Source organism: Anopheles bellator, chromosome 2 (genome assembly GCF_943735745.2).
Source record: "Anopheles bellator chromosome 2, idAnoBellAS_SP24_06.2, whole genome shotgun sequence".
NCBI classification, from domain to species: Eukaryota; Metazoa; Arthropoda; class Insecta; order Diptera; family Culicidae; genus Anopheles; species Anopheles bellator.
Window position 1 is genome coordinate 10,287,663 of NC_071286.1, and position 24,843 is coordinate 10,312,505.

Here is a 24,843-nt window from a genome sequence, read left to right on the forward strand (position 1 = left end):
TTTTAAATTATTTTTAATTGGTTTTTTAATTGGATCTCAATCCCTCCATGTCCACTAGGTTTATTTCAAGGAAACACCTCTTAATGCATCAGAGGCTCCTGGTCTCTATGAAGTCTATGAAATGGCCATACAAAACATATTTCCTTAATGAACTTTAAGCCTGTTCTTTTATTGAGGTAAACTATGTAAAATTTCTATCTTATATTCGAACAACCGAATGTACCCGTTTGCAGGTAATAAATATTTAGCTGGTTCAGAATATACGTTTGTATAGAATTCTACCATCACAGAATTCCGTAGATTCAACACCCAATATGTCCGCCTGTCCCATAAAACTTCCCCACTGTGGCACCGGACCGACTCGGCCCCCCGCCCCGGCGCGAATCATTAAAAGAGCTGCGCCACGGCTCGGCGATCCTCAGACGTTACTGCGAGCCTGCCGACCGCGGACGTCCGCCATTCTCGAGACTCCGCGCTTTCGCCAGCAAAACAAACAGAACACCACCGCAGCGGTGTGTTTTGCAAACAGTGCCTTAGTGGGAATTGTGTGCGGTGACCGAAAGTGAAGTGGAAAGCCTGAAACGCACTGACATAGGAAGTGTCAACATAATTCAATTGAAAACAATCCACAACCGCCAGAAAGGGCCCCGTCCGCACGTCCGGCTTTGCAGTGGTTGCGTTTAGAGTGGCCCCTCCGTGATTGTAAATTTTCGTGCGTTGTCCCCGTTCCCCGGCACCCTCACGACACCATGCTGAAGTTCACCGTCGCCATCGCCATTGGGGCCCTGGTCTGCATTGCGGGCCTCGCCGTGGGGCAGGAAATTCGTAAGTAAACATAATTTAGCCAGACCGCGTGGCGTGGCGTACGTGGTGTTTGTCGCGGTGTCCAGATTGGAGCGTCCTCATTGACACGTGGCAGATCAGAGCCCTTTACAAGGGTCGGCCGGGGTCAACCGTTCGATCGATTATGGAGCGTATCTTTTCTTTCCTTAACCGTTGCAGTGGCCTTCCGGTGTGAGATCCCCACAACGTAAAATTGGCCAATCAAGGGTGCTTCGTGGAACCTTATTAGGCATCTCGATACGGGGCGGAATCAGAACGTGGTCCGTTGGCAGACTTGCAAACGAAAGTGTTTCCATACGCTTCCGCACCAAGCATAACCCGTCAACAGACATTAAAGCGCACTTAATAGAGAGTTGCACGGTTCGTTCCATTAGCTGGCCGTGCGCTGGCCAGTCATAATGAAACTGCAGTTTTATCTTTGCTCAACCGAACCGTTATGCAATGCATCCCCCGGAGGGCCCTTTCGAAGCCATATGCCGACTCGGGTTTGGGATACGAGTTGGCAACCCAACAAGACGCACCAAAGCCGCGACAAGAGGTCCCCCATTCGGTGGCACTTGTGCCTACTTCCCCGGCCACCAGAGAGCCCCGGCCCGGGCCGGAAAACAATTCCACTCGTAATTGCAGCAGACCACAACGCAGCGCACGCAACTGCAACTGTTGCTGCCGGAGTGCTGCAATTCAAGGGTGTGTTTCATCTTTACTGACGTAAGACCGGCGGCCGGGAGTAGATCCCGGGCGGGCGGTGCCGTGAGAAACCCCGATGCGCACAGGAAGTAACCTTTGTGAACGGGGTCTATCGGAACTCCATCTCGATCGCACCTGCGCTGAATTCTTGATCCTCCACGTTACGTGGAAACGCAACATTTTATGACCACTCCGGGGTTGACTTCCGAAATGTATGCTCTCTTGGCACATGCCTCGGTCGGGTCGGACTCTTCATAGATGTCACCGGCGATGCGATGATGGACTTCCAACAGAGCTGGGCTTTTATGAGTCGGCCCTTAGACATCGCGGGACCTGCGATCACTTGCGCTTCATTATTTCACTCTCGCTGCGCGCGTTTACGCCTCTTGAAGTGTCGAGCCTAATGAAGTGTCAGTAGGTCAATGCCGGACAGTGCGCGGCAGCGGCACCCAGAGCCCAAGTCCCTGACCGGGCTCGAACGTAGTCGTCGGACGATCTCTTGAAGGTCGCGCCACCGAAACGATTGATTGCTCCGGAAGGTCACGGAAAGAAAATCGCGGAGCGTCGCTAACGATTCACCCCGAGACGTAGTTACGCCATCAGCGTACGGGGTGGTTCCCATGATTGTTTTTAATCCGAACCCGATTTGTAGTTTTCCACCCGCTTTTTTGCAATGCGCCTTCAACGGTCCATAACCCGATTAGTTCGCTGCCGAGGTGCTCGAAGTAATTGGAAATTCTAATGAAAGAAATACCCGAGCCGACCGAGGGCCCCGGTTTTTGTTCTCAACATCCTCGTCGGCGGCGGATGGTTCCGGTTCTACGCGGCACACGGTTTCTGTGGGAAGTACGGATCAATCGATTCTGCTGCATCATGCGCCCCACGTGAAGCGCCACTAATAGGGTGTGAAATAGGTTTCAGCCGAGAGCCCTCCCAATGTCACACCTCGGTGAAGGAAAACCTTTGTGGATCATCACGGTTCAGACGGTAGGGTCTTGGATTAATGGCGCATTAGACTAGGTGATCCGTGTCCACTGGAAGGTTGAACGAGCAACGGACTGAACTCTGGACTCGCGCCATCCAATCACCTGTTGATCCATTTGCTGTCGTAGCAAAGGAAAGTGTCGAAAGTTGCTTCGCTTGTTGGCCATGAAATCATTATTAGGAATCCTGGCTTCAACCCGTCCACGAAAGTCCTTCGAAAGTCGCGGACCTGTGGACTCGGATCAGCTCGGAGCTCATGTCACTTTCGGCAACGGACTCCAAAAACCTGGCAAACCGCGATCCGGCACACGTTGCGCCAGCTGGCCCCAAACCGTTGGCGGGGTTAAGCTAATGCTTGCCCCGGCAAATGGTATTTACCCGCTAAACAGCCCGAGCGGTCCTTGACTGGGTGGCCATGCGAACCCCACGGAACGTCTTCGTGTGTCGCCCTGACAGGACCGGACCGGACCGGGCCGGGCGCTGACGCATGCGGTTCGCGAGCTTTAATGCTAGAGATTAGGCAACGCCGCCCCACTGGGGGGGGCCCCCCATTATTTGTGCTTAAACTTGAGATTTACGAGCCAACAAGTGACTTCACCGTCGACCTTACATGTCGACGAAATACCCGGCCCGGGCTCTCATTAGGGAGAGCGCCTCGTCGAGTGCGTAGAGGGATTTTGGATGGTTTGTGTCCGGTGCAGTTTTGGGGGGCAACAGATTGCAGGGCCTTAAGTCAGGTGCGCCAGAATGGAAGTGCGAGGCGTTTGCGTCACTTCTTCGGACTCACCGAGTTTCGTCACCGCTAGGGACGGTTGCCCCAACGTGCCGTTGCGCGGGACCTGAAGAAATGTTCTGAGCGCAATGGGAAGACCGGTTTTCGGTGGAGTGGACGTGGCTGCTCCACCTTTTCTGGTACTGGTTTGAGCGTGTTTCGTGATGCACACGTCTCGGCAATCGAAGTTGGGAAGGTGGATCGCCATTCCCAGCACAAGTCATTACACTTTCGGACCGACCTTGATCGGTGCATCCGATCCGATCTTGTCGCAGCTCCACATGTTTGTCTGCACACGCTTGGGTGCATAAACAAACTGTTTATTGGTTTTCCGATTGATCTGAGACCTGCTCTGGTCGGGTCTGGGAAGGAATCGAAGAAGAATCGGTCACACTTTTCGTTCCCTCAACATACATTTGAATTGATTCGAAATTGCAAATTAATTGATTCCAAATCGTCCACAGCACCGTACATCAAGCAGTGTCGCCGGTCGGACCCGGAGCTCACGGACTGTCTCAAGGCATCGCTGCAACACTTGCGACCCTACCTGGCCAGGGGCATCCCCGAGATTAAGGTAAGCAGCCGGACCGGAACGATTTAGATTTTAATCTTAGAAGAACTAATAGGTAACTTCTAATCTAACTCAACAAGATTAACGTAAGAAAGATGTGACAGTTTTGTTTTCTATACCAGATTGCTGAATCTTTTTATTGGCAATCAGTGGTGTTCCGTTTCTATTTGTGGATAATGCTGTTACCGGTGTAGACAGTGTACCAGGCTGTTCAAAAAGTTTTGAGCTGCAATAACAGAGAGCGCTGCTAACCTAATTTTTTATGTTGGTACATTCTTCATATGATCAAATGTGAAGTTTCATTTCAATCGGTTCAATCGGCAATTTTTTACAAACCAATTAGTACAGACGTGTCTAGTAATTTTTACAATGGAAAAAAATCAAGTATCGTTCAGTGATTGAATTTTCCTTGGAAAGTCCGCCTTCATACAGTACAAGCCTTTGGACAACACTTGGGTCTATCACCATGATCCTGAGTTAAAACAAGAGACTAAAGCGTGGTGTGAACCTGTAACCCGAGACGCTCCAAGCCCACGGTCTTCGACCAAAACCATGGTACAGCCCCAAAAAATATCCCAACAAGAGGTAACAGACCACAACAAACCGGTCACTTTCACTAAAACTTCGAGCACGGGCACAGCAAAACAGCGAATCCGCCGGTTTTTGCCACCATCGTCCTAATTTGATTCGCGTTACCCTTCACGCCTGGCCGGGCGTGCCCTCCGCAAGGCCACACCGTCGGGCGTTACGTAACACCACGCGCCGTTAATATCGGAGCAGCGCGCGAAGAGGAAGAAGCAATGTAAACAATCAAACAGACAAAGTAAATGTTGGCACCCCGAGGGGCACCGAAAATCGGTGGCCACCCGAAAACCCGAATCGTCGAAAAAACCGCCACCGTAACCTTCACGCGCCGAGTTCAGTGTCAATGGCGTTCGGGGCCCGGGGCAGCGCGATGGTCAAGGTGCGGAGATTCAGCCTTACTCGAGTGGCTCGGAAGCGACTCTTCCGACTTTACCGAGTTCGGGGCCCGTGAGTCGATTGGACGCGAACACAAATTTGCCCGGCAATTATCTTCCACTCAGCCGCTGAACCGGTCTTGGCCGGTCTCCGGATGGTTTAGCCACGCCGGCCTGTGTGTCACCGTGACACCATCTTGAACCCTGCTCTTGGTGCTGCTCTCTTAACGACCGTCCGTTGGTTGGTTGCTCGGCGCGCGAATAATCAAATTAAAATTTACGAGCCAATCGGGAGCCGGCCGGAGCGGATAACGAGTATTAACGCACGGATCAATTACCGTCATGGACCGGTCGGCGGCGGCGGCGGCGAAAGGCTGGGCACCTGACGACTTGGCACACCCTTAATGTTTTCCTCATTGTTGTGCGTGCCGTTGAATGTCTCCGTTGTCCTTGCGATCGGTGTGTCATTAGACATTAGACGCACCTCCTTCCGATGGTCTAACCAGCTTCCGTTTCCGTTTTGGATTTCCCTTCCTACAGCTACCCTCGGTCGAGCCGTTCGTGATGGATCAGCTGTCGCTGCAGCTCACAGGCGGACCTCAAGGATACCGGATCAACCTGAAGAACATGGAAGTGTTCGGTGCCAGCAATTTCACCGTGCGCTCGATCAAGTAAGTTGACCACCCGCCTTTGGTGCGTGTTCAAAGATCGATGAAATATGTTTTGCTTTCGATCGAACGTTTCTGCCGCAGACTTGTTGATGGCAACAAGCCGTTCGAGGCCCGGCTCACCATCCCGCGGCTGCAGATTCACGCCAAGTACACCAGCAGCGGCGTGCTGATCATCATCCCTGCCAGCGGTTCCGGTGATTTCGATGCCGTGTTCGATGGTGTGACCGCCGAGGTCAAGGGGCTGGTGTCGACGAGCGAAAAGCCGACCGGAACGCATCTGCGCGTGGAGAAGCTCGATCTCAACCTGGCGATCAAGAAGCCGCGCCTGAGCGTATCGAAGATCTTCAACAACAACCGCATCCTGAGTAAGTTTCCTTTATGAGTCTGGCATTGGTGGCCTCTCGTAACCGCTCACTCTCTCTCTCTCGATTTCCAGCGGAAGCCACCAACCTCTTCCTGAAGGAGAACGGGCACGAAGTGCTGCGCGCACTGCAGCCACAGCTCCAGAAGAAGCTCTCGGCCGAGTTCACCGGCATCGCCAACCAGCTGCTCGACAACGTCCCGATCCACTTCTTCCTCGTGGACTAAGGCCGTCGCGCTGACGCGCTTGGTGAAGGCACTTTGTGATACCCGTTGTTTAGTGTTAAGGCCCGAAAGGCCGTAAGTTGGGCAGAGGAGCAAAATCGGACAAAATGTGGTGGTGACGCCTAGTCGCCCTCACGACACGGAGTGGATTTCAAATAAGAAGGCCGGCCCGGGTGATAGGCGAGCCCCGGAGCGAAACTGTACCCAAGGAGAGAACCGTACCATTTTGTAAACACATCTGACATTTATATGCAGTACAAATGAGGGAAATAAAAAAAACACTTTTCTGTAATAAAACGGCTTTGTTCAATCTGCGGAAGGAATTGAAAGTTATAGACGACGGAAGAGCTCGGTTTGAAGTTTCCGACTTGCGAACTCCGTACTCGCGAAAGAGACCTTGTGCAAGCTGCCAAAACCACATTCAATTTCTTTTGACCGGTCCATTTGTCGATACAATCACCATTCCAATCAGTAGAAGTAATCCGATATTGAACACATAAACAAACAATTTTATAGACATTTTTTGCTTCATTGGTTTTAAGATTCGTCATTTCTTTACCGTAGCCGTATGGTACAATTTGCATCAAATGTGCACCGTTTTGTAGGATAATTTGTTGCCATTTTAAAGGTAGCTTCAGAGATTGAAGTTCAGCTTATAGAAGTCTAGGTCGTTATTGGTAGAACACTTTAGCAAACTATTTTCACAACCTTTTCTTTATCTCAATTCAATCGTTTTGCAATGCGCTGATGATGAAAAAAATGATGAGCGCTTGGTGGTGATGAAGGTATATTGTATGGTGAATGCATTATAACTTCCATCGATGTTCCTTTAAACATCGAGCTTCTTTGTGCGCCCAGCTTTGAGCGAATTGATTAAAATTGTTTAACGGTTAATCTTTAGCTCCTGGCGATTACTTTAGATGACTAAAATGCTGATCAACTTAGTTCATTTCTGTAGTTTTACCGACATGTTCGACGACGGCTCTGTCTGTGCATCTTTAACATCAAAACTAAACAATTTCTGCGGCCTATCTTGAATGTTCGCCTTTGTCAAAGAAATACTGTACAATGTACCAAATTTTCTCTTTGTTGACTTCCATAGTTAACATCCCGTAGCTGACAAACGAATGAAACAAACCAAAAACAAACTTCACGAGATATCGATCAGTAAAGCCATCTACCGAGAAAATAATACCTAATAACCTAATATGATGCCAACCAACCATGACAGCATTAAAATTGAAACACATGAAAAATTAAAGATTTTCTTCGGTTGACAGATTTATTCCAGACTACTCCACTCGGCCTGGGAACAAATGTCCAAAGGTCGCTTGAAAAATCCCCACCATCGAAGGCAACCCTGCAAAGCTCCCATAAAAAGCTCCACCACAATAGAAAAGCTCGGCGTCGGCGAGGCGTGCGAGAAACAATAAATTCATGGTCAACCTCGCAGGCGCAAGCCACCTCCTGCATCGGAGAGCGCTCTGCGCTGAGTGCGGAGAAAGTGGCTCTTGGCGGACATCGCCGTGGCCGGCAGCGGAAGAAGCAACGAGCCGTTGAGCTCCCGCTCGGCTCCTTCTTCGGTGGGCGGCCGCTCTTGAGGCCGCACTCTGCGCGAAAAGAAAGTAGATAAAGCAAACATTCGTCCGTCTCGAGAGGCGTATTCACGAACCAGCCACCGAGCGCGGAGGACAGCGTCTGGACAACCCGACAGAACCGTGTGCAGTTTCAGTAAGTTGAACAGTTTGTTCCGTGATAGGGCCTCTGACTCGTGTAGTGTGAAGCACCGTGAAGATCGTGATTGTCGATCGCGACAACGAATCGAGAAGCGGCGGAACATCGACGACCAAATGATGAACTCCTTTGCCGGAATGGGCAAAAAGTTTCTCCGTGGAACCAATCCGAAGTGCATTAATGACGTCATCGACCAGATTGAGCGGCCCTAAAGCTAGATCCGTTCCCCGGAAGTGAAATCACAAACGTCACGTCGTGTGGCAGTCACTTTTACTTTCCCAGTGTCGCGTCCAGCGTGCATCGTCTGGGCAGTGGCCAGTGATTTAACTACAAGAAAAGTGATATTGTTAGATTAATATTAGCTCCACGACCTATCTGCTAAGCTGTTTGTCGGAAAATACTTTTCTCGCACACGCCCCAGACGGCCGGAAGCCTACAGTTGATGATCTTCTTCTTGCAGGAATCCAACGCAACGTGGGCCATCGCAAATCTCGCGGGGCAAACACAGATTCCGTCCAACGGTACCGACATAGCGGGAAGCACAGCGTCTAACCGGTACCGGGATCGCCACAGAACGTTCCCCGAGCTGATCGCCGTTGCCGTTGCCGCGCCATTACTTCGCCCAACAAACTCACGTAGGCCCCACCCGGCCCCCAGGCGAGAGGCGCACGCGCGTGGCCAAAGAAAGAGAGGTCCCCTCTGACGACGACGAAGAATGCGTTCGTTGACTCTGACGCTGGTGGCGCTGGTGGTGGCGGTGACGGTCGCCTGCCTCCAGGGAGTGCTCTCCGAAGACGTGCGTAAGTGTGGACGGGCGGAACTCGAGCGGAGGTCAATCATTACAGCTGGCAGCCCTCTACTAGTGCCAAGACACGCGGCGTTACGAAACGCGCCATAAAGTCGAGGGTGTTTTTTGGCGAATTTTTATGTTCGCCACTTCCTGCCGTTCGGTCGTTTACGATCGTTACTTTACGATTACGCGCCGTGATGGATGTGTCTTAAAATAGAGATCAGCCGTAGCCGTAGCTCCGTGTACCAGTTCATATTTAAGCGAACGATCGCGTTTCGGTTTCGATTGCAGCATACTACATGCACCGGTGCGAGCGGGATGCTCCGGACGTGAACGAATGTCTGCGGTACGCGGCCAACAAGCTGACGAGCTACATTCGCCGCGGAATTCCGGAGATCGGCATCGTGGATGTAAGTACCGGTCCGAAGGACGGCCCGCCATTCTATATCATATATTTAATTGAACCATTAAGGCTATCAGCTCACGCTCGAGTAGAGCTCATCGATGAGCCAACCGGACGTTAATTTGTGATCAGATTAGTATGGGATGTTCGGGAAGCTCGGCTAGGATAGTGACCGTGTAAAGTATGCATTCATCGTCCGGATTCTCACGAACTCTGTATTATGTAAGCGCCGAGGCTTATTAGCGCCCAAGGAAAATAATGAGAGCCACCCCGAAGGGACTCCCAGCGGTGCTGTAGCTGCGATTATTGATTTATGAATAGTAAGCAGAACTAATCATGTCATTTGCGCGGCACTCTAATTTCCGACTAGTCCGTGTCGAGTTCGTTTTTAATTGATCTATTAGCCATGTACGGCGTTGTGTATTCCAAACGTCAAACTGCCCTCAATCCCTTCACGCGAAGCCCTTCCGTTCCGTACTTATTCGAAGTTAGTGAATGAACAATTATCACGACGGGAACCGAAAACTCCGTTGGATGGCACAAAGAGAAAAAGGGATTCCTCGCCGGTTTCACCGCCACCGTTCTCGGCGAACCTGCCCTGAATTGATGATGAGCCGTTCTGCTGGCCTTCTTGTCAAACTTCCCCCCCGGCTTGTCCGGGAGACGATGCCTTTGCCGGGCCGGGAAGGGTTTCGGCTGTCGGTCAGTAGGTCACGGAGTCAGCCCCTCGAAGCCACCTCACGCAGCTCGTCACTCCGATTGAACCGCTTTCTTAATATTCGATTATGTGGCCCCATCGTTTAGGTGGAGCCGGTCGTCGTCGATGAGATCAGCATCGCGCTGGGGTCGGGCCCCGACGGCTACCGTGCCGCTTTCCGCAACATCGAGGCGTACGGCGTCAGCAACCTGTCGATCGTGAACGTCCGTTCGGACATCGACGGCATGCAGTTTCAGATGACGATCGAGATCCCGAAAATCAAGGCGACCGCACGGTACCAATCGTCCGGGGTGCTGCTGCTGCTGCAAGCTTCCGGGGCCGGCGAGTACTGGGGCGACTACGGTAAGCGAACGGCAGGGACGCGGCAGACAAAACAGGGCTGACGGTTGACGTGTTTCTCCTTCTCGCGGTTCGGGGCGACAGAGGGCGTGAAGGCTAAGACCTACTTCAAAGCGACACCGTACACCGGGGACGACGGGCGGACCTATCTAACGGTCGAGCAGACCAAGATGGACTTCAGCGTGAAGGACATTCGGATGGGCGTGGAAAACGTCAAGAATCAGAACGCCATCATCCGTAAGTAGTGTGTTGGGCCAGCGTTCGTCGCTTTTACCATCGGTGATGTCTTTTGTTCCGCTTCTCTCTCGCTCTCTCTCTCGCTCTGTCTGAACCGTCCACCGCCGCGCACAGATGCCGCCATGAATTTGTTCATCAACACGAACGCCCAGGAGTTGCTGAAGGAGATGAAGCCACAGCTGCGCAGCAAATTGACCGAACATTTGCACGCCTTTCTCCAGCAACTGTTCGATCGTATCCCGGTCGAGCAGTGGCTTGACTGACGGCGGGTGGCCAGTCCATCATCTGTCTTCCCGTAGGATTAGCATCGTACGCCCGAGCCGTTCCGCTTTGTGTGTTGATATTTATTGTACTGCTAAACTATGTTCAACAATAAAGCCTTATCGAAAGCTGTTCCTTCTTTGACCCGGTCATTGATCATGCGGTCATGGGTCAACATTTCTCATCATCAGGCATGTTTAATTGATGGTATTAATGGCGACCGTTGCCCCCCGCTGGTAACCATCTTGGAGGGCATCACAACACAATGGGGGGGTAATCGCATTGGAATAATTGAATTGACCCTAATGTACCCCAAAGGCTAATACGATTAGCATTGTAAGTAACCCCGGAATTTCCACCTCACTTGGTAAACAACGTGGTTCGGTTGTTTACCATGGCTGAATGTTGGAAATGTTTTAGGCTCTCTTGAAGATTGCACTCATTCAATACAAACTAGAGAAATGTATCAAGGAAACATGAATCGATGGAGATCGCCCAAAAGGTAAGATTGAATTGGGGTTTAGATGAAACGTTAGATCAAATCGACAAAACAACTACAACTACAATAGCAAAACATATAACTATTTTAATGAAAGTATTGCCCATCGTTAACTACTACTTTGTCTTTCTTTCAGGTAATTCCCGGATTCTGTGTCCTTTGAACTCCTTCTTTTTAGAAGCGTTCCATTCAGAGATCCATTTTAAATACTTTCATAAGAATTGAACCGTTGTGCTGCCAAAACGTTACTCGTGCAAGTCCGAAGTTTTGCGATGTGTTGGTCGAGCGTTGTCAAGTAGAAAAATCAGCTTATCATGTCTTTTATCCTGTTCTCATCGTTTTATGGCCTAAGCCTTATACTTCAAAAGCATTAACTATTGTCGGTAGCGTTTCCATCAATAATTTCATTAGGTTTTCAAAGCTCATTGTGAACCACGCTCTTCATATTTCATTTCTCTAATCATTCGAATGGAATAGTGCTCCTTACACGCTCCCTCAGCAAGAGCATGTTCACCATGGACATCCATTACAATTTGATGACTCTCGGTAGGATTTTTCTTCATAGTGAAGTAATGAAGAAGTGTTCCCTGCGAAAACCTTTTACCAGAAACAAAACTGAACCTTTATAGGATCCTTTAAAAATGTGCTGTTTGAACTTTACTAAAGCTGTCAGGCCACTTTACTTTAGCTGTCAATGAAGTATTTCATTAAAAAAATGGTGACCTTTGGTGCGTAATGTCATCGATTGTAAAATCGCATAAATTAATTCATCGTTCTAATACCTTTAAATGAATCTCCATAACTATCCATCCCCATCCATAACGCCGTTCCTCGACCAACATTGAAGTTCATTTAATTATGTTCATTTTAATTTTTACACGCTTCAGATCATAGTGGATGTATTCGATTCCTCTTAGTGCATCCTGCGCATCTTAGTTTGTACGCCTAAACACCCAATGTTCATATTTATCATTTCATAACCCAAAAAACCGTAGGAATCAATCAGCTCCTAAGTGGATGCAGAAATATTCATCGCCCATCGACCAGAAACTGGTCCCAGTGGCACTCCGGTTCATCCTATCGCTCCCGTTCGATGCAGTGGATTATCTTTTACGAACGAGTTTCACAGTCCGAAACATTATTGCGCCGTTAACGGATTTGCTTAGTCTCGGAGCGAGTTGATTCATCGTTCCGTTGACTTTCATCATCGACCTATGATGATGGTGACCTTCGCAACGAACGTGGCTCCCGTGGAGGTCATCATATTTTTTGGCAAATCCAGCTCGAACCGCTTGACTGAACACGAAAACCGTTTAACTCTGGAGAGGTCTTGAGAGCTTTGTTTGTGCTAGACGAGGAACAGCTCTAGTCATTCCGTACTCGGGCACTTTAAGCAGAGCAAATTTTTGACGTCAATCCCGGGTTGAAATGCAAACAAGCGGACCGGGCCGAATTGATTGTTGGCAAACTAATTTGGAGGAAGTTATTTCGTTACGGCCCGCAACGCCTGTTTGCCAAACAAGACTGTTGTGGATGAACACTTTCGCGCCGTCATCCGGCGGTGATGGATTAATGGCGTAATTCGAATTTGATTACTTCTTTCGGGTTAGCTTTCAAGCAGCCACCGTCTATTGATTTGATTGGTTCTAGTAAAAATCCTCTAACTCAGTTATTTTTTTAAAAAGAACGAAGAACGAAGTGCGCAACTTCTCTTAATATAATCTGCTGAATCACTTAAAAAATTGTTGTTCTAGAAATATTGATTTAATATTGATCGAAAAGTGATTCACGTTTTCTATTTCATTCTGTACTTGAATTCTAATCAATCATGGCATTTTCGCTAAGCACTGTGAAAAGCTTACCGGTTCGAGCGACCTTTCAACGATAAAGGAAATTTTCAAGCCCACTGCTTCACAGAACTCAACTTCTAGCTAAGAACTTTCTAGCAGCACCGTTTGTAACCCGAGCACGTACCGGTTTGATGTATGCGGGGCCACATTAGCCCCTCAACGAGCCACGAGCAGCATGTTGCCTTACCTTGTCCGCGCCGTTGCGATGGCATCCACGGCACGGGCACGGTGCGGCAAGCATCACAATTGCATCATTACCGCTTAGAACTCCGACTCCGAGGCTCGATTAACGTTCAGATTCAGTGAATTAATTTAGCCTCCCATGACCCACGTAGGTAGCGAATTAATGAATTCAAGCGGCTCGCAAAGGGTTCTAACCCGGCTCCGGCGGTTCGCTGCGCGGTTCAAGATCGTGATTCTTTCCCCTCTCGCAGCGCTTCTGCATTGGGCTACCGGACGCCCGACACCTGGTGCCCGTACGCGTGCTGTGCGCTATGCTGCCGCGCGCCAAACGGCAGCTAGCGATCGAAAGACTTCAACGCCACAGCAAGCGACGAACGCCCCACCTCCCGGCGGAGGCAGGTGGCTGTGCGGTTGTCACCGCTACACGTTGCTACCGGCAACGGCATCAACCGCCGCTTATGAATCCCTCACACACTCTCTCTCTCTCTCTCTCTCTCTCTCTCTGTCTGTCTCTCTCTGTCACTCAACCGGTACGTTTGCGGTTTGCGTCGAGCCGATCGCCGCAGATTATCAGCGGTTCGCCCGGGGTCTCGCTCTCACGCTGGCTGCCCTTGCCGGGCGTATATAAACATACGCGCCAAGATTTCCACACATCCAGTCGATTTTTGAAATTCTCACCATTTCGTTTTGAGGCTTCATTTGCAAAAAGCTCACCGAACGGTTCGGACACACACTCGGAGGGTTCCGTCGTCGTCGTCGTCGTCGTCGAGGGTTGTGCGATCCAAGCTGCGCCAAGGCGTTCAGGCGCCAACCGTTTCCATCCCTTTCGTTTTGGTACGTACCGCGCGGTGTACCGATGCAGATGCTGCTGCTGATCCGGCCGGAGCTGAGGAAATCCGAACGTTGTGGCAACGATCAGTGGTTTGTGGCTGGTAGCGTTTGAGACAGTGGCGCACGTCGTCAAGCACCGCTCTCTCTCTCTCTCTCTCTGTTTCTCTCTCTGTCTGTCTGTGTCCGCCCCACACGTCTGCTTAGTGGTCGATCGCCGTCTTAGTCGTGTGTGATTAGTGTGTTCCGATTGCACACGATCGACGAAGCAGTTCGAAGCAGTTGTAATCGCACCGTGGACACGGCGCGTGTGGTGTCGAAGCGTTTCGCCAGTGATCGGGTGCCAGAGAGCTGCCAGAGCAAGGGAAGTGTTCTATCCTGGTGAGTGAGTGCTGGTACCGTTCAGTTGCTTCGACGCTCTCGATCGTGCTGCGGATCGCTTTCATCTGCTTTGCTGCCGTTGCACCGATTTCGCGAGTTGCGCAAAACCGAGAAAACTCATTTCTTCACGCCTCACCATCGGCCTCAACACACAAGGTAGGAGTGAATGGTCGGTTGCCGTTTTGTCTACCCTCTACTTTGCCGCCATCACGCCACAGATATCGCAGAGCGACTGAGCGCTGAGCAGATCGCTTTGACCCGATTGCCATTTTGAGCGCGTTGTGCGTTTTGTGAAATTCGGTGCCAGGTCCACCGCCAGGTGAGGTTAGGTGTTAGGAATCTGTCGTTGCGGTCGTCGTCGTCGTCGTCGTCGTCGTCGCCAATTCGGTGTCGGGTGGTGGTGATTGCACCGAAAACCACCGCCACCCGCCAGAGTGTGGCCCGACCGTGCACGGTGCACCACCTTCCAAGGCGAACCGGGTGTGATGAAGTTTTTGCGAACCCCCGGACCGGCCGGACCGATTCTTGGAACACTGACTCCGTGCGTGACGGTGTGCAACCCTACCACGGTGCGCGTGTGCCTGTGCGTTGAACGAAAGGGTCTTTTGGTTGGGAAACCCTCGAAAGATGGGCCCACTGTTTGGTGGAGGCGCGAGGTGGCTCATGGATTGAATATCGCTTCGCCCGTAAATCTGCTACGGAGACGATTGCGCCAGCGTTCGGTTCGTGGAAGTGCCATCAGGAGGTTCAACTGCCGGTTCGAGTGTTTTATTTTTGTACCGATTGAAAGCGATGAGCGGCCACAAAACGCGCTCAATATGGCCACCATCATTTATTAGTTGAAAACGGGCGACATTCCACCGAATGCCACCGATGCCACCGGTCGGTCGCCTTGAAAGCAGCTGCTTTGCCCGTGAGCCGTAATGACAGTCATCTGTTTTGGGCACCGTAATTTTCGGTGTCGCTCGCCCGGTGACCCAAACCATCCACTCCTCCATTAATCCTCCGCGCGATTGGCGAAATTCTGGAGGTCGTGCCGGTTCGCGCGCTGATGGCAGGCATCATTTGATAGAAACTGGTTACCGATTCTCGTAGTCCTTAGCCAGTGAGCCGCCTGCTGAAGTGCGGTGGTTGCTGTGCTTGGGAAACCATTTTTTCGTTCAACAAAAAAAAGGGAGTGACACTTCAACTCTCGTAAGACTTGGCTCATTGGATCGCCTCGATTCAAGATCATCCTGCGACACTAGAGCTGCATGTTCAGGGTCAGCCCAGCCCACGGAGCGTATCAGGTTTCCTTTTTCTGGCTCAAACTAGGAGGCTCCATCGAAAACGCCACGCCGAATCCATTTTCAAGGCCAATCGGCCCCCCTCGTTACCGGAGCGGCTATCATCGCGTTCGGTCCGCTCGCCTTCGCTTTATCAGCCTCGGCGACGCTTCTGATGGGCGGCCTACAGCCGCCGGGGCTCAGGATCGCGATCGGTAACCGGGGAGCCACTTGACGGCGGTGGCGCCGAGTGGTCCAAAAACCGGTTGCCGTGTCCGACCGTCTGGTGCTAGTTTTGGAAAGGTATCCCCCAAAAGCCCGTCAATGCTGATTACCTTTTGCTCGCCGTCCCTCGGATGCCTGCCGTGGACGGGGTTTCGGCCACAACCAGCGAGGCTCATCCGCGGCGCACCGCACCAATAAAGTGGACGATCGGTCGATCGGTTCCCCAAAAACACCGGCGACGAACCGATCTATAAAAGTCAAATATTTTCGTTTCCAAACAAAGGTTTATTGCACAGAGCCTAGCAAACAAATAGGCTGGGCTGGGCTGTAAGAAACGCGCCGTCACAAGGAAGTGGTCAGGGATGTTGAAAGTACCGGCGTACCTTGGCATTCCGGTCGAACTGCAAATGTAGGAGTACCGGTTTGTAGTAAGCCACCGATCCACTCCAACGCTCCATTTCGATTATGTGGCCCAACTTTCGGTTTCTAGCGTTCGATGGTTCGTCTCCAAAACAAACGGGTTCGTCGCTTCGGCACGCAGTGAGTCACTATCGCACGTTCTAACCCTGTCCCGTTCTAATAAAGGATGCTTCTCTGCTTTGACCGAAAAAAAGAAATTCTTTAGAGACATCAAACCAGTTCCCTCCAGTCACTGAAATCAGGCATCTACATAATTTTCTTGCTCTTTCGCATGAGAATTCAAACGGCGACCGTTGCCGGATGGACCCCACCTTTTACGGCTGACCAAAGTTCGTTGGCCACATTCGCGGCCACGTGTTGATTTAGGCAAGATAAACATTCGGTTCGTTCAAACAGAGGCTCACAAACACGGCTCGTTTATGCAAATAGACTTTGCCCGAGCTCGAAACAATACGGAACTGCTTTGTAATAAACCGTTCTCTCTTTAATCGGCAAGTCCCCGTCGGGGTTCGTGGCTTCAATTGAAGTTGGCCGGCTGGTTGGCGAATGGCACTCGGATGACCTTTCTGCTGCATCGATACGCACTTGATTGGCCCGCCATTAATGATTGGCCACCGAGCACGATTGACAAGCGGTGGAGGCATAAATTATCTTTCTAACACATCGGAGATCACTCTCTCTTTTTTCTCCGATTTTTTTTTCTTCAATACTTTGTTCTACTTGAGTGACCCTCAAATCTAACGCCAAGAGGGGTGCCAATTATCCTTCGCCGTCGTCGACCACTGGAGGGTTAAAACAACCGTTACAGAACGGCACGGCCAAGGCACAGATTGTATGGGCGGGCGTTCTAACACCGGCCCTTAGTTTTAGACGCCCAAGAAGTGTCCACGCGGTGCCCAATTACACCGACCCAGGACAGAGTGAAAATGGCTTTCCAATGGCCCCGCCGCGACCGCCGCAAAACGAAAGGACACAAACCGGTGCCTGTGTGTGACGATGTATCAAGTGATAAAGCGAGCGCCACAATTACCACAATTAAACATCGCGAAACCGGCCCCAACGACCCGTTGCGGGGGAGCATCATTAGCTAATAACGGTCGTAGAGCGTAGGTCTAATGATCGGCGGCCCGCTGCAGTGGAGGTCGTGCAGAAAATGAGCCCTACACGCTTCGGGTGCACGCTCCGTTGACTACTACCACGCCGAGTCGCACGCAAGAAAGAAAGAAAGAGAGCAAAGGAGCGCAAAGGTTAAGCGCCGTTCCCAGCGGGGTTAACAGCAGCGACAATCGGCCCGCCATTGACCTCCATTTCAAAGTGACGCCCATCTACGGTGAACCGGCGAACGAAACAACAGACCCCGTTAGAAACATCGACCAATGATTTAGTAACTCTATCCAGAGGGCCGTTTTTGGGTGAATTTTAAGTGTAACTGTAATTTAGAAAATAATAAATTAAGCGACTATTAAATTAGTATTTTAATTATCCATTTCCTACCTTTATTGCAGAGGCCTGAAAATGAAGAATCTTCGTCTGTGTTGGTTAGTGGTGGCGCTGGTGGCACTCAAGACATCCAGAGCAGTAGATCTGCGTGAGTATTAGCTCCTATCGTGCGGGCGTCTGGAGCGTCACTAACTTACGATCGGTTTCGGTTCCACGCAGCCGAGTACCTGCATGTCTGCCACCGGGAGGACCCAAAGCTAACGGAGTGCATGAAGGAGTCGATCGAAACCCTGCGACCGTATCTGGCCCGGGGCATCCCCGAGCTGGACATTCCTTCGATCGATCCCATCCTTCTGGGCGATTTGATCGTGGCCGAGAGTGTGCCGGGCCAGGGAGTGAGCATTTCCGCCAAGGACATCAAGGCTTACGGACCGTCCAACTTTAAGCTGAAGAAGCTAACGTAAGCACCGCAACGATTACATATTTTGAAGGCCCTATAATAACTCTTCCTTTCGCTCCGAAGGGTGGTGGAGTACGGCAAGATCTACTCGTTCGAGCTGGAACTCCCGCACCTGTACGTTGAGGGTCGGTACATCGTCGATGGACGAATTCTGCTGCTGCCCGTTAAGGGATCGGGCAAATTTACCGGAAACTTCAGTGAGTATACCGTAAGGGCTCGGAAAAGAGACGAGGCGTTACATTTTCTTGATCCTCACCTACAGCGCAAGGCATTGGCAGCGTTCGGATCAAGGGCGATCGGAAGCGCATCAACGGCAAGGATCATCTGTCGCTCGCGAAGCTGGACATTAAGATCAAGGTATCCGATGGACGCATCAAGCTTGAGAACCTCTTCGGGGGTGACCGAGTGCTCGGTAAGACATAGTCTCGATTGGCCAAGAAGGTTCGATTACATGCTTCCCTTTCGCAGGTGAAATCATTAACGAGACCATCAATCAGAACTTCAACCTGCTGAGCACCGAGCTGATTCCGTTGATTGAAAAGGCCCTGCAGAGGATATTCAAGCGGACGGGCAACAAAATCCTGGAGCGCTTCCCGGAGGAAGTTCTCTTCCCTTGATCCATCCCTTGGGCCATCCATCTTCCTTTTCAACCCTCTCTCTCTCTCTCTCTTCTATCTCTATCTCTTCACGCGGCGACTTAAACGCTGCAGCTCGGGGCAACAGTTTGTGATTAGCTTCGTTGCGCATCTCTCGATTCCGATGGTTTACTTCTTTTTGTTGCAGCACTTTTCCTTACGTTACACACTAGCTAGTAAGGCGTGCACCTTACCCCTGCTTTGTTCGCGCTTCAATGCGTAATGCGAGACGTATTTCCTTCAGAAAACGGCAGATTGACATGCGTGTGACATTGGAACACGTGAAGGTCCTCGTCTGAATGGTTTTCCAAATTGCGCCAGCAGGTTGTCCGTTATCCGAAGCAATTTGAGAACTTTTATCGTTAAATAGATGTACATAGTATGTTTAATGGAAACGTGTCAACGTGTGCCCAGTGGCTGGAAAAAAGGATGAATAAAAATGTATCCCAATCACGCTGCGTTGGTTTTGTCAATTACTAGTTGGACTAGCCGAAAATATAGCATAGATTGATTGAATTAAGCGTTGAATTCGTTGCCCTAAGCATATAATCCTTTTTCAATGCATTTGTTTCCGCGCGATACGGTCAATCGTTTAACCGAGTCCAACTAGTCAAGAACTAAGGGTGAAACGCAATATTCACAAAAAGCTGATAGAAAAACTACCGATATCATTAACCATCGAACTAGCGTCTAGAACTAATACTAGCTGACCCGGTGAACTATGTTCCACAATAGACCACAGACCACAAACTTTCAAGGATTGGTTTTGTGATTTTGGCGATGGTCATGGTGAAGTGTGTAAAGCTTTTAGAGCTTTCAGCCGGTAATTTATAGCCAACTTTGTTCCGATTTTATAGCAAACTAAACCACGCTATAAAGCTTTGCTCTGAGCTTCGAAACGGGTTTTTTTTCTAACAAAAAGTGGGACAAATAAATGAAAATTTCAAATTCAGTCCTAAAACTTTAGCAAACTCGACTGGCAAAGTGTGTTTACTATTTTTCAGCTTGAGTTTGTCGATCTTCAAACGAAAGTTTTGCAAGCAACATCGAGCCCAATAATTAACAATTAATATTAAGTACAGAATAATTTGAGCATGGTCCGCTTCACACTAATAAACTTAAATCTTTCCAACGCCGATTTTTAAATTTTGATGATATAAGTTGTGGCTTTAGGAGAGCATTTCGCTTACGCACCGTTTATGGTTTGCAGTTCTTCGAGCGGAACCGACCATTCTTGAGTTACGACGGCAGACAGAAAACCGTTTGACTCGGTACGCTCTCCGTGGCCAACGAACATAAAAAAACGCCTGTCCGTAATCAGTATTTGTTCTGTAAGCGGCAAACGCAGAAGCCCTTCTTGGCGCTTTAATCGATCTGCAAAGGAATCTCGCCGTTCGTCTTCTTCGACAACCGGCCACCATAACCTTACCGTCCCCCCGTACTGAGTGGGTTGCAATGAGACGCCGTAAAATTATGCAACACCCACCCAGCCAGCCAGCCAGCCAGCCGAGGGACCAGCACGGGCAGCACAGTTATCAACATGCCCCGACACGTTTCGTAAGCACTTATCGTCATTATCGGCAGCCAAGTGCCGCACACATGGCTCTGCGATCCCTGGGGGTAGCCATTTTCCGGAGGGCGAGAAGACAGCTTCCACCGTCGCTAGGGGAGAAAGCCCTCCGCCGGCGGGACAGCATCCGAGATCGATCACTGTGAGATGATACTTATGCTCGGGGCTGTCGTAACACCGCAAGGCGGCCTCCCTCGAGCAGGACCCTGGGTTTGACCCTGCCACACACACACTCGTACACACAGCGCCATTTCGATGGTGCCAACGAGAGGAGAAAAGAAAATAAACGACCGATCAGGAAGCACATAGCCGGTCAGCGCATACCTTTTACCGGCTGTCCTATGTGTCGGCGTCTGTTGTTGTTTGTTGCGTGTGAAGATGCGCCGCCAGCCCCTGGGGGGGCCGTGATTGCGTGTTAGTGCTTTTGGAGGCAGTAACTATTTAATTTTCGGTTATATTTTTACAGCTGGAGCCTTGGGAGCCTCTCCGTTACAACGCGTTCAGCTAGGAAACAAATTATGATCGCGCGCGGGTTGCACAACGCACTGCGGGTGCGTCCCACCCGCTTTCTTCTGGCTGGCTGGCTGGTGCTTGTCTAATTAAGGCTGACTGGTGTGGCACGCGATCATCGATGTAATGGAATGCGCAAGCTGTGGAGCTAAGGGCCACCCGGCTCGTCAAATGTGCCCGCCCAAGAGCAACGGAATGTTGAAGCTTAATTTATTTAATAAATTGTTCTCTCGTTTAAAGTAACATAAGAATAGGTTTCGATTCTAGATAGTTACACAAAACCCTACAAAATATGATGCAACTGTTAAACAACAATCAACATTGCAATGTGAACACAGGAAACAACTGCACCCAGCCTCTCAATTAATTATCAAACTTCGGTTCCTATTCGGGCATGGAACTACTTTTACTTTGGCCCCATGAAATGCGGCAACGCTTCGGTCCGGTGTTTCGGGAAACACCAAATCCGGGGCGTTAAGTGTGTCGGCGGCGGCGGCAACTTCATATAGCATCGAGAGTAGCCGAGGCGAAGCGAAACGAACTGCACCAAAATGGTAAATAAAAACAAAACGTAAGAAGCTGGTATCGTAACCATACGGCTCACGCCTTCAACGCGACGCTTTCCTTGCCCCCCACCCCACTCTCTTCCTCACTCTGTCGGCCTCGAATGAAAATTGGCCACGACCATCGTTTGGCAGCCCTCGCGATGTCCGAAGAATTCACTTTCATTCAACTTCCAACCAGCAGCCGTAGTAGACGTTCGGTTCCAGTTCGGAGTGTCCCGGACGCCGTGTCGGTTTCGTCGCTTACACTCCCGTTGAAGTCCCTCGTTCGGTCGTCCGGTTTTTGCGCGATCGTTAGCCCGCCAAGATCGCCCAGACAAAGTTCTGTGTTTCGGTAGTCGGTCGAACATTCTAGGAGCCGTCCTGGTGGGGAAGCTGCCTGCCGTAGCTCGTTTGCATCGTTTGCGAGTGTCGCGCCGTTTCGCAAGAAAACCCGACCCGACGAGTACCGAGAGTGTGGCTGCGGAAAACCTGCCGTACCGGGCCGCACATAGCCGCGGCGCCACGCAGTGACGAAACGCACGGACGGACGGTAGTGACAGAGGCTAGTTCCGACGCTCCCCGGGCGGAAAAGTTGAGTGGCAACCCCGGGGGTGGCTACAAAACCAGGACGACGGTGGCTCGACGCGTTTCGAAACGCGAAGCGCGTAGACCCGGGCCCGTTTCGCCGTGCGAGCGTGCGGCGAACAAAAAGAACCTGCATCCTGCGGCTCACAGCCAGTCAGTTCGTTGACGGCGAAGGCGTGCGAAGTGTGCAAAAGCTGCTCGAACCACGGAGCTGCAACGTGTGCAACGGATAGTGCTAGTGCTTCGGTCTCGTACCTTCACAATGGCAGCGCGTTCTGCGAATGGGCGGCAAGGTTCTAGCCGAGGACACCCGGTCCAAAGGGTGCCCACAGTGACACGGTTTCGCAGATCGCGCTCAATTGTTGGCACCGCGACGGTGACGGTGCTCGTGGCGATCTGTTTGCTCCTCGGCTCGGCGGCTCCTCGGCTGGCGGAGGCAAAAGAAATCGCTATCCGCAACAAGGATGCACCGCAGTACAAAGAAAAGCGTAAGTAGCCCGGTGCACGCGATGCATCTTATTAGGTATGCTTTTGGAGGGGCCTATGAAATTCTGGGTTAGCTCATTAAACAAAATATTAAAGGACATGCTTTGAATGGTTGCTGTTTTGTCCATTATTTTTATTACTAAACTTCAGAGCCAGTAAAGTTAACTTATCATCCGAGTTAAAGCTAAACTCTACAATATCAGCATTTAATGAAATTTAGAATCACCGTAATGTAGTAATAACTTCGACTAATCAATGAAATAATAATAATAATAATAATAATAATAATAATCAATACACATTCAAACTACTATGTTCATACACAATTGTTTATTGATTATTGTCTTCCGATTTTATTACTAATTTTTGCTTCTCTCAAATTCAAGTATAAATTACTCAAATTACAGTAACAGTGTCATTCAATTGAAAATAATGCAAACAAGTATTCAACACAGAAATTGAACTATTGCTATTTACTTTACAATATTAAACTTTACAATATTTTCTTATTACAATGTTTGCGATTGCCATTGAAGCTTAAAGCCACCTGCGGCTACCAACGACTCCGGTGAGCGTTTCACTAAATAGCTGTGTGAAATGGGCCCATTTTCGCCAATGTACCCAAGTGTGCCCGTCAAGTGGCATACAAAGTGTCGTTTGATTAGCTGGCTTCGTGCGAAGAATTCTTAAACCCGAAGACCACCAACAAACCCCCAGTAATTCATACGCCGCAGACACACATTGAATACGCGGCGCACATGTCGAGTAACTTTTTTTTTTCACTGCCTGGATCTAGTCAGCCGGTGGAATTATGCAAGACGCGTATCCGCGCGTTACTGCGATTCGCGGGTATCATCAGACACCGCACACCGCATATCGATGGCAATTTAGGCCCGATCTTCGCGATCGTCGACTTCGAGTCTTGCGGGACGATCTCGCACCGTCTGCGTAGCCGTAGGCGATTGCGTAGCTCCTGATGGGAGCCCCCTTCGCCAGACCGGACGACCGGCCGGGAGAGTGTGCAGATTTATCGGTCAGTAAACCATCGCCGTCCGAAGCCGCCCGGTTGGAGAAAGTGAACGCGAGCGAAAGGAGGAAATCGACGCCGAGGGGTGGAGCATGGCTGTTGATGTAATAGTTCGGTGGTTCCATTGAAAAAAAAAAAACTGGCGCCGGGCGAGTGATTTTGAACTTCAGCTGAATTTCGATTGACACATTTACACGATTTGATAATCCCGACGCGTTGCGGGTTTGTTGCGTGTCAGGACGGAGCCGAAGTAAAAACTCTGTCTTGCTTTATTTATTGTATTTACTCTCCTATTATGTCATCTTACGATAAAAGTCTTCTGCTCATCACTATTTTCAGCTGAGTGGCTGCGAGAGTGTCGCCGACAGAACCCCAACGAGGACGATTGCTTCAAGAGAATGTTTGAAGGAACATTCCCCTACATAGCCAAAGGTACATAGCCAAATTGAAGTGTAGTCCGGAATCGCTGGTAACGTCTTGATCCTTGCAGGCATTCCGGAAATCGGTGTCCAACCGTTCGATCCGCTGCGTATCGAATCGATCCAGGTGTCGCGTGGATCCGGCGGGCTGACGCTAAGCGGTGGCTTCAAAAAGCTCAGCATTAAGGGACCCTCGAACACCACCGTGCGCCGCGCTTCACTCGACTTCGACAAGAAGGTGCTCAGCTTCGACCTGGAAATCCCCAAGCTGCGGATCGATGCCGTGTACAATCTGAAGGGAAACGTCCTGCTTCTGCCGCTGGTCGGCGACGGGGACGTGACGATGACACTGAAGAACGTCAAGACTGCGGTCGTCACCAAGTTCTCCGTTCGACCGCTGCCCGAGGTATGTAGTGAATGCCTGGTGGACCCTACGCAGTCTTCCCCATTCACCATTCACATTTTTTCTTTCTCGCACCCTGGCGCATTGGCTCGAAAAGGATGCCATTTTTATCGACGAAATGAAAGTGACCTTCCTCGTCGGTGGAATGCGCATTCATCTGGATAACCTGTTCCAAGGGAATCAAGTGCTGGGCGCCTCACTCAACCTGTTCCTGAACCAGAACGCCAACGAAGTCATCGCCGAGCTGCGGTCGGACCTCGAGTACGGGCTGGCCGATATCTTCACAGGGCTGTGGAACGAGCTCTTTAACAAGCTTCCACTGAAGCTGTGGCTCTCCTGAAGAGGAAAGGGCTGCCAGAGAGTTTGCGCGACGTTCGGCCGGGCGCAAGGACGCATTGTAAATAGTAACTGTTAATCGGGTCGCCAAGATGTCGCTCCGTGAAGGTGGCCAAGATGTGTGTGGAGTAGGAAGTGTTGGATACGTTCAAAGATAGTGATTTTAGGAAATAATTTGCTCATGACAAGAAAAAACATAGGATTAAACTGATGTACATACGA

General features: G+C 50.3%; 3 protein-coding genes across 3 annotated transcripts; all 3 read left to right on the top strand.

The window, feature by feature from the left end:
* The first annotated feature begins 466 nt into the window (after window positions 1-466).
* Window positions 467-6,354, top strand: LOC131209528 (uncharacterized). Its single transcript, XM_058202615.1, has 5 exons — window positions 467-825; window positions 3,751-3,860; window positions 5,357-5,487; window positions 5,569-5,852; window positions 5,924-6,354. The coding sequence occupies exons 1-5, from the start codon at window positions 750-752 to the stop codon at window positions 6,073-6,075; spliced, it is 753 nt and encodes a 250-aa protein (XP_058058598.1). The 5' UTR covers window positions 467-749; the 3' UTR covers window positions 6,076-6,354.
* A 2,167-nt stretch (window positions 6,355-8,521) lies between these two features.
* On the top strand, window positions 8,522-10,556 carry LOC131212523 (protein takeout). The gene is made up of 5 exons (XM_058206417.1): window positions 8,522-8,606; window positions 8,888-9,006; window positions 9,804-10,059; window positions 10,141-10,293; window positions 10,408-10,556. Exons 1-5 carry the CDS (start codon window positions 8,522-8,524, stop codon window positions 10,554-10,556), a joined length of 762 nt encoding a protein of 253 aa, XP_058062400.1.
* Window positions 10,557-13,812: 3,256 nt separating this feature from the next.
* LOC131212527 (uncharacterized) lies at window positions 13,813-24,843 on the top strand. The gene is made up of 10 exons (XM_058206422.1): window positions 13,813-14,451; window positions 17,711-17,793; window positions 17,865-18,105; window positions 18,169-18,302; window positions 18,368-18,517; window positions 18,574-18,720; window positions 22,145-22,438; window positions 23,803-23,895; window positions 23,954-24,288; window positions 24,383-24,843. The coding sequence occupies exons 2-10, from the start codon at window positions 17,721-17,723 to the stop codon at window positions 24,623-24,625; spliced, it is 1,710 nt and encodes a 569-aa protein (XP_058062405.1). The 5' UTR covers window positions 13,813-14,451; window positions 17,711-17,720; the 3' UTR covers window positions 24,626-24,843.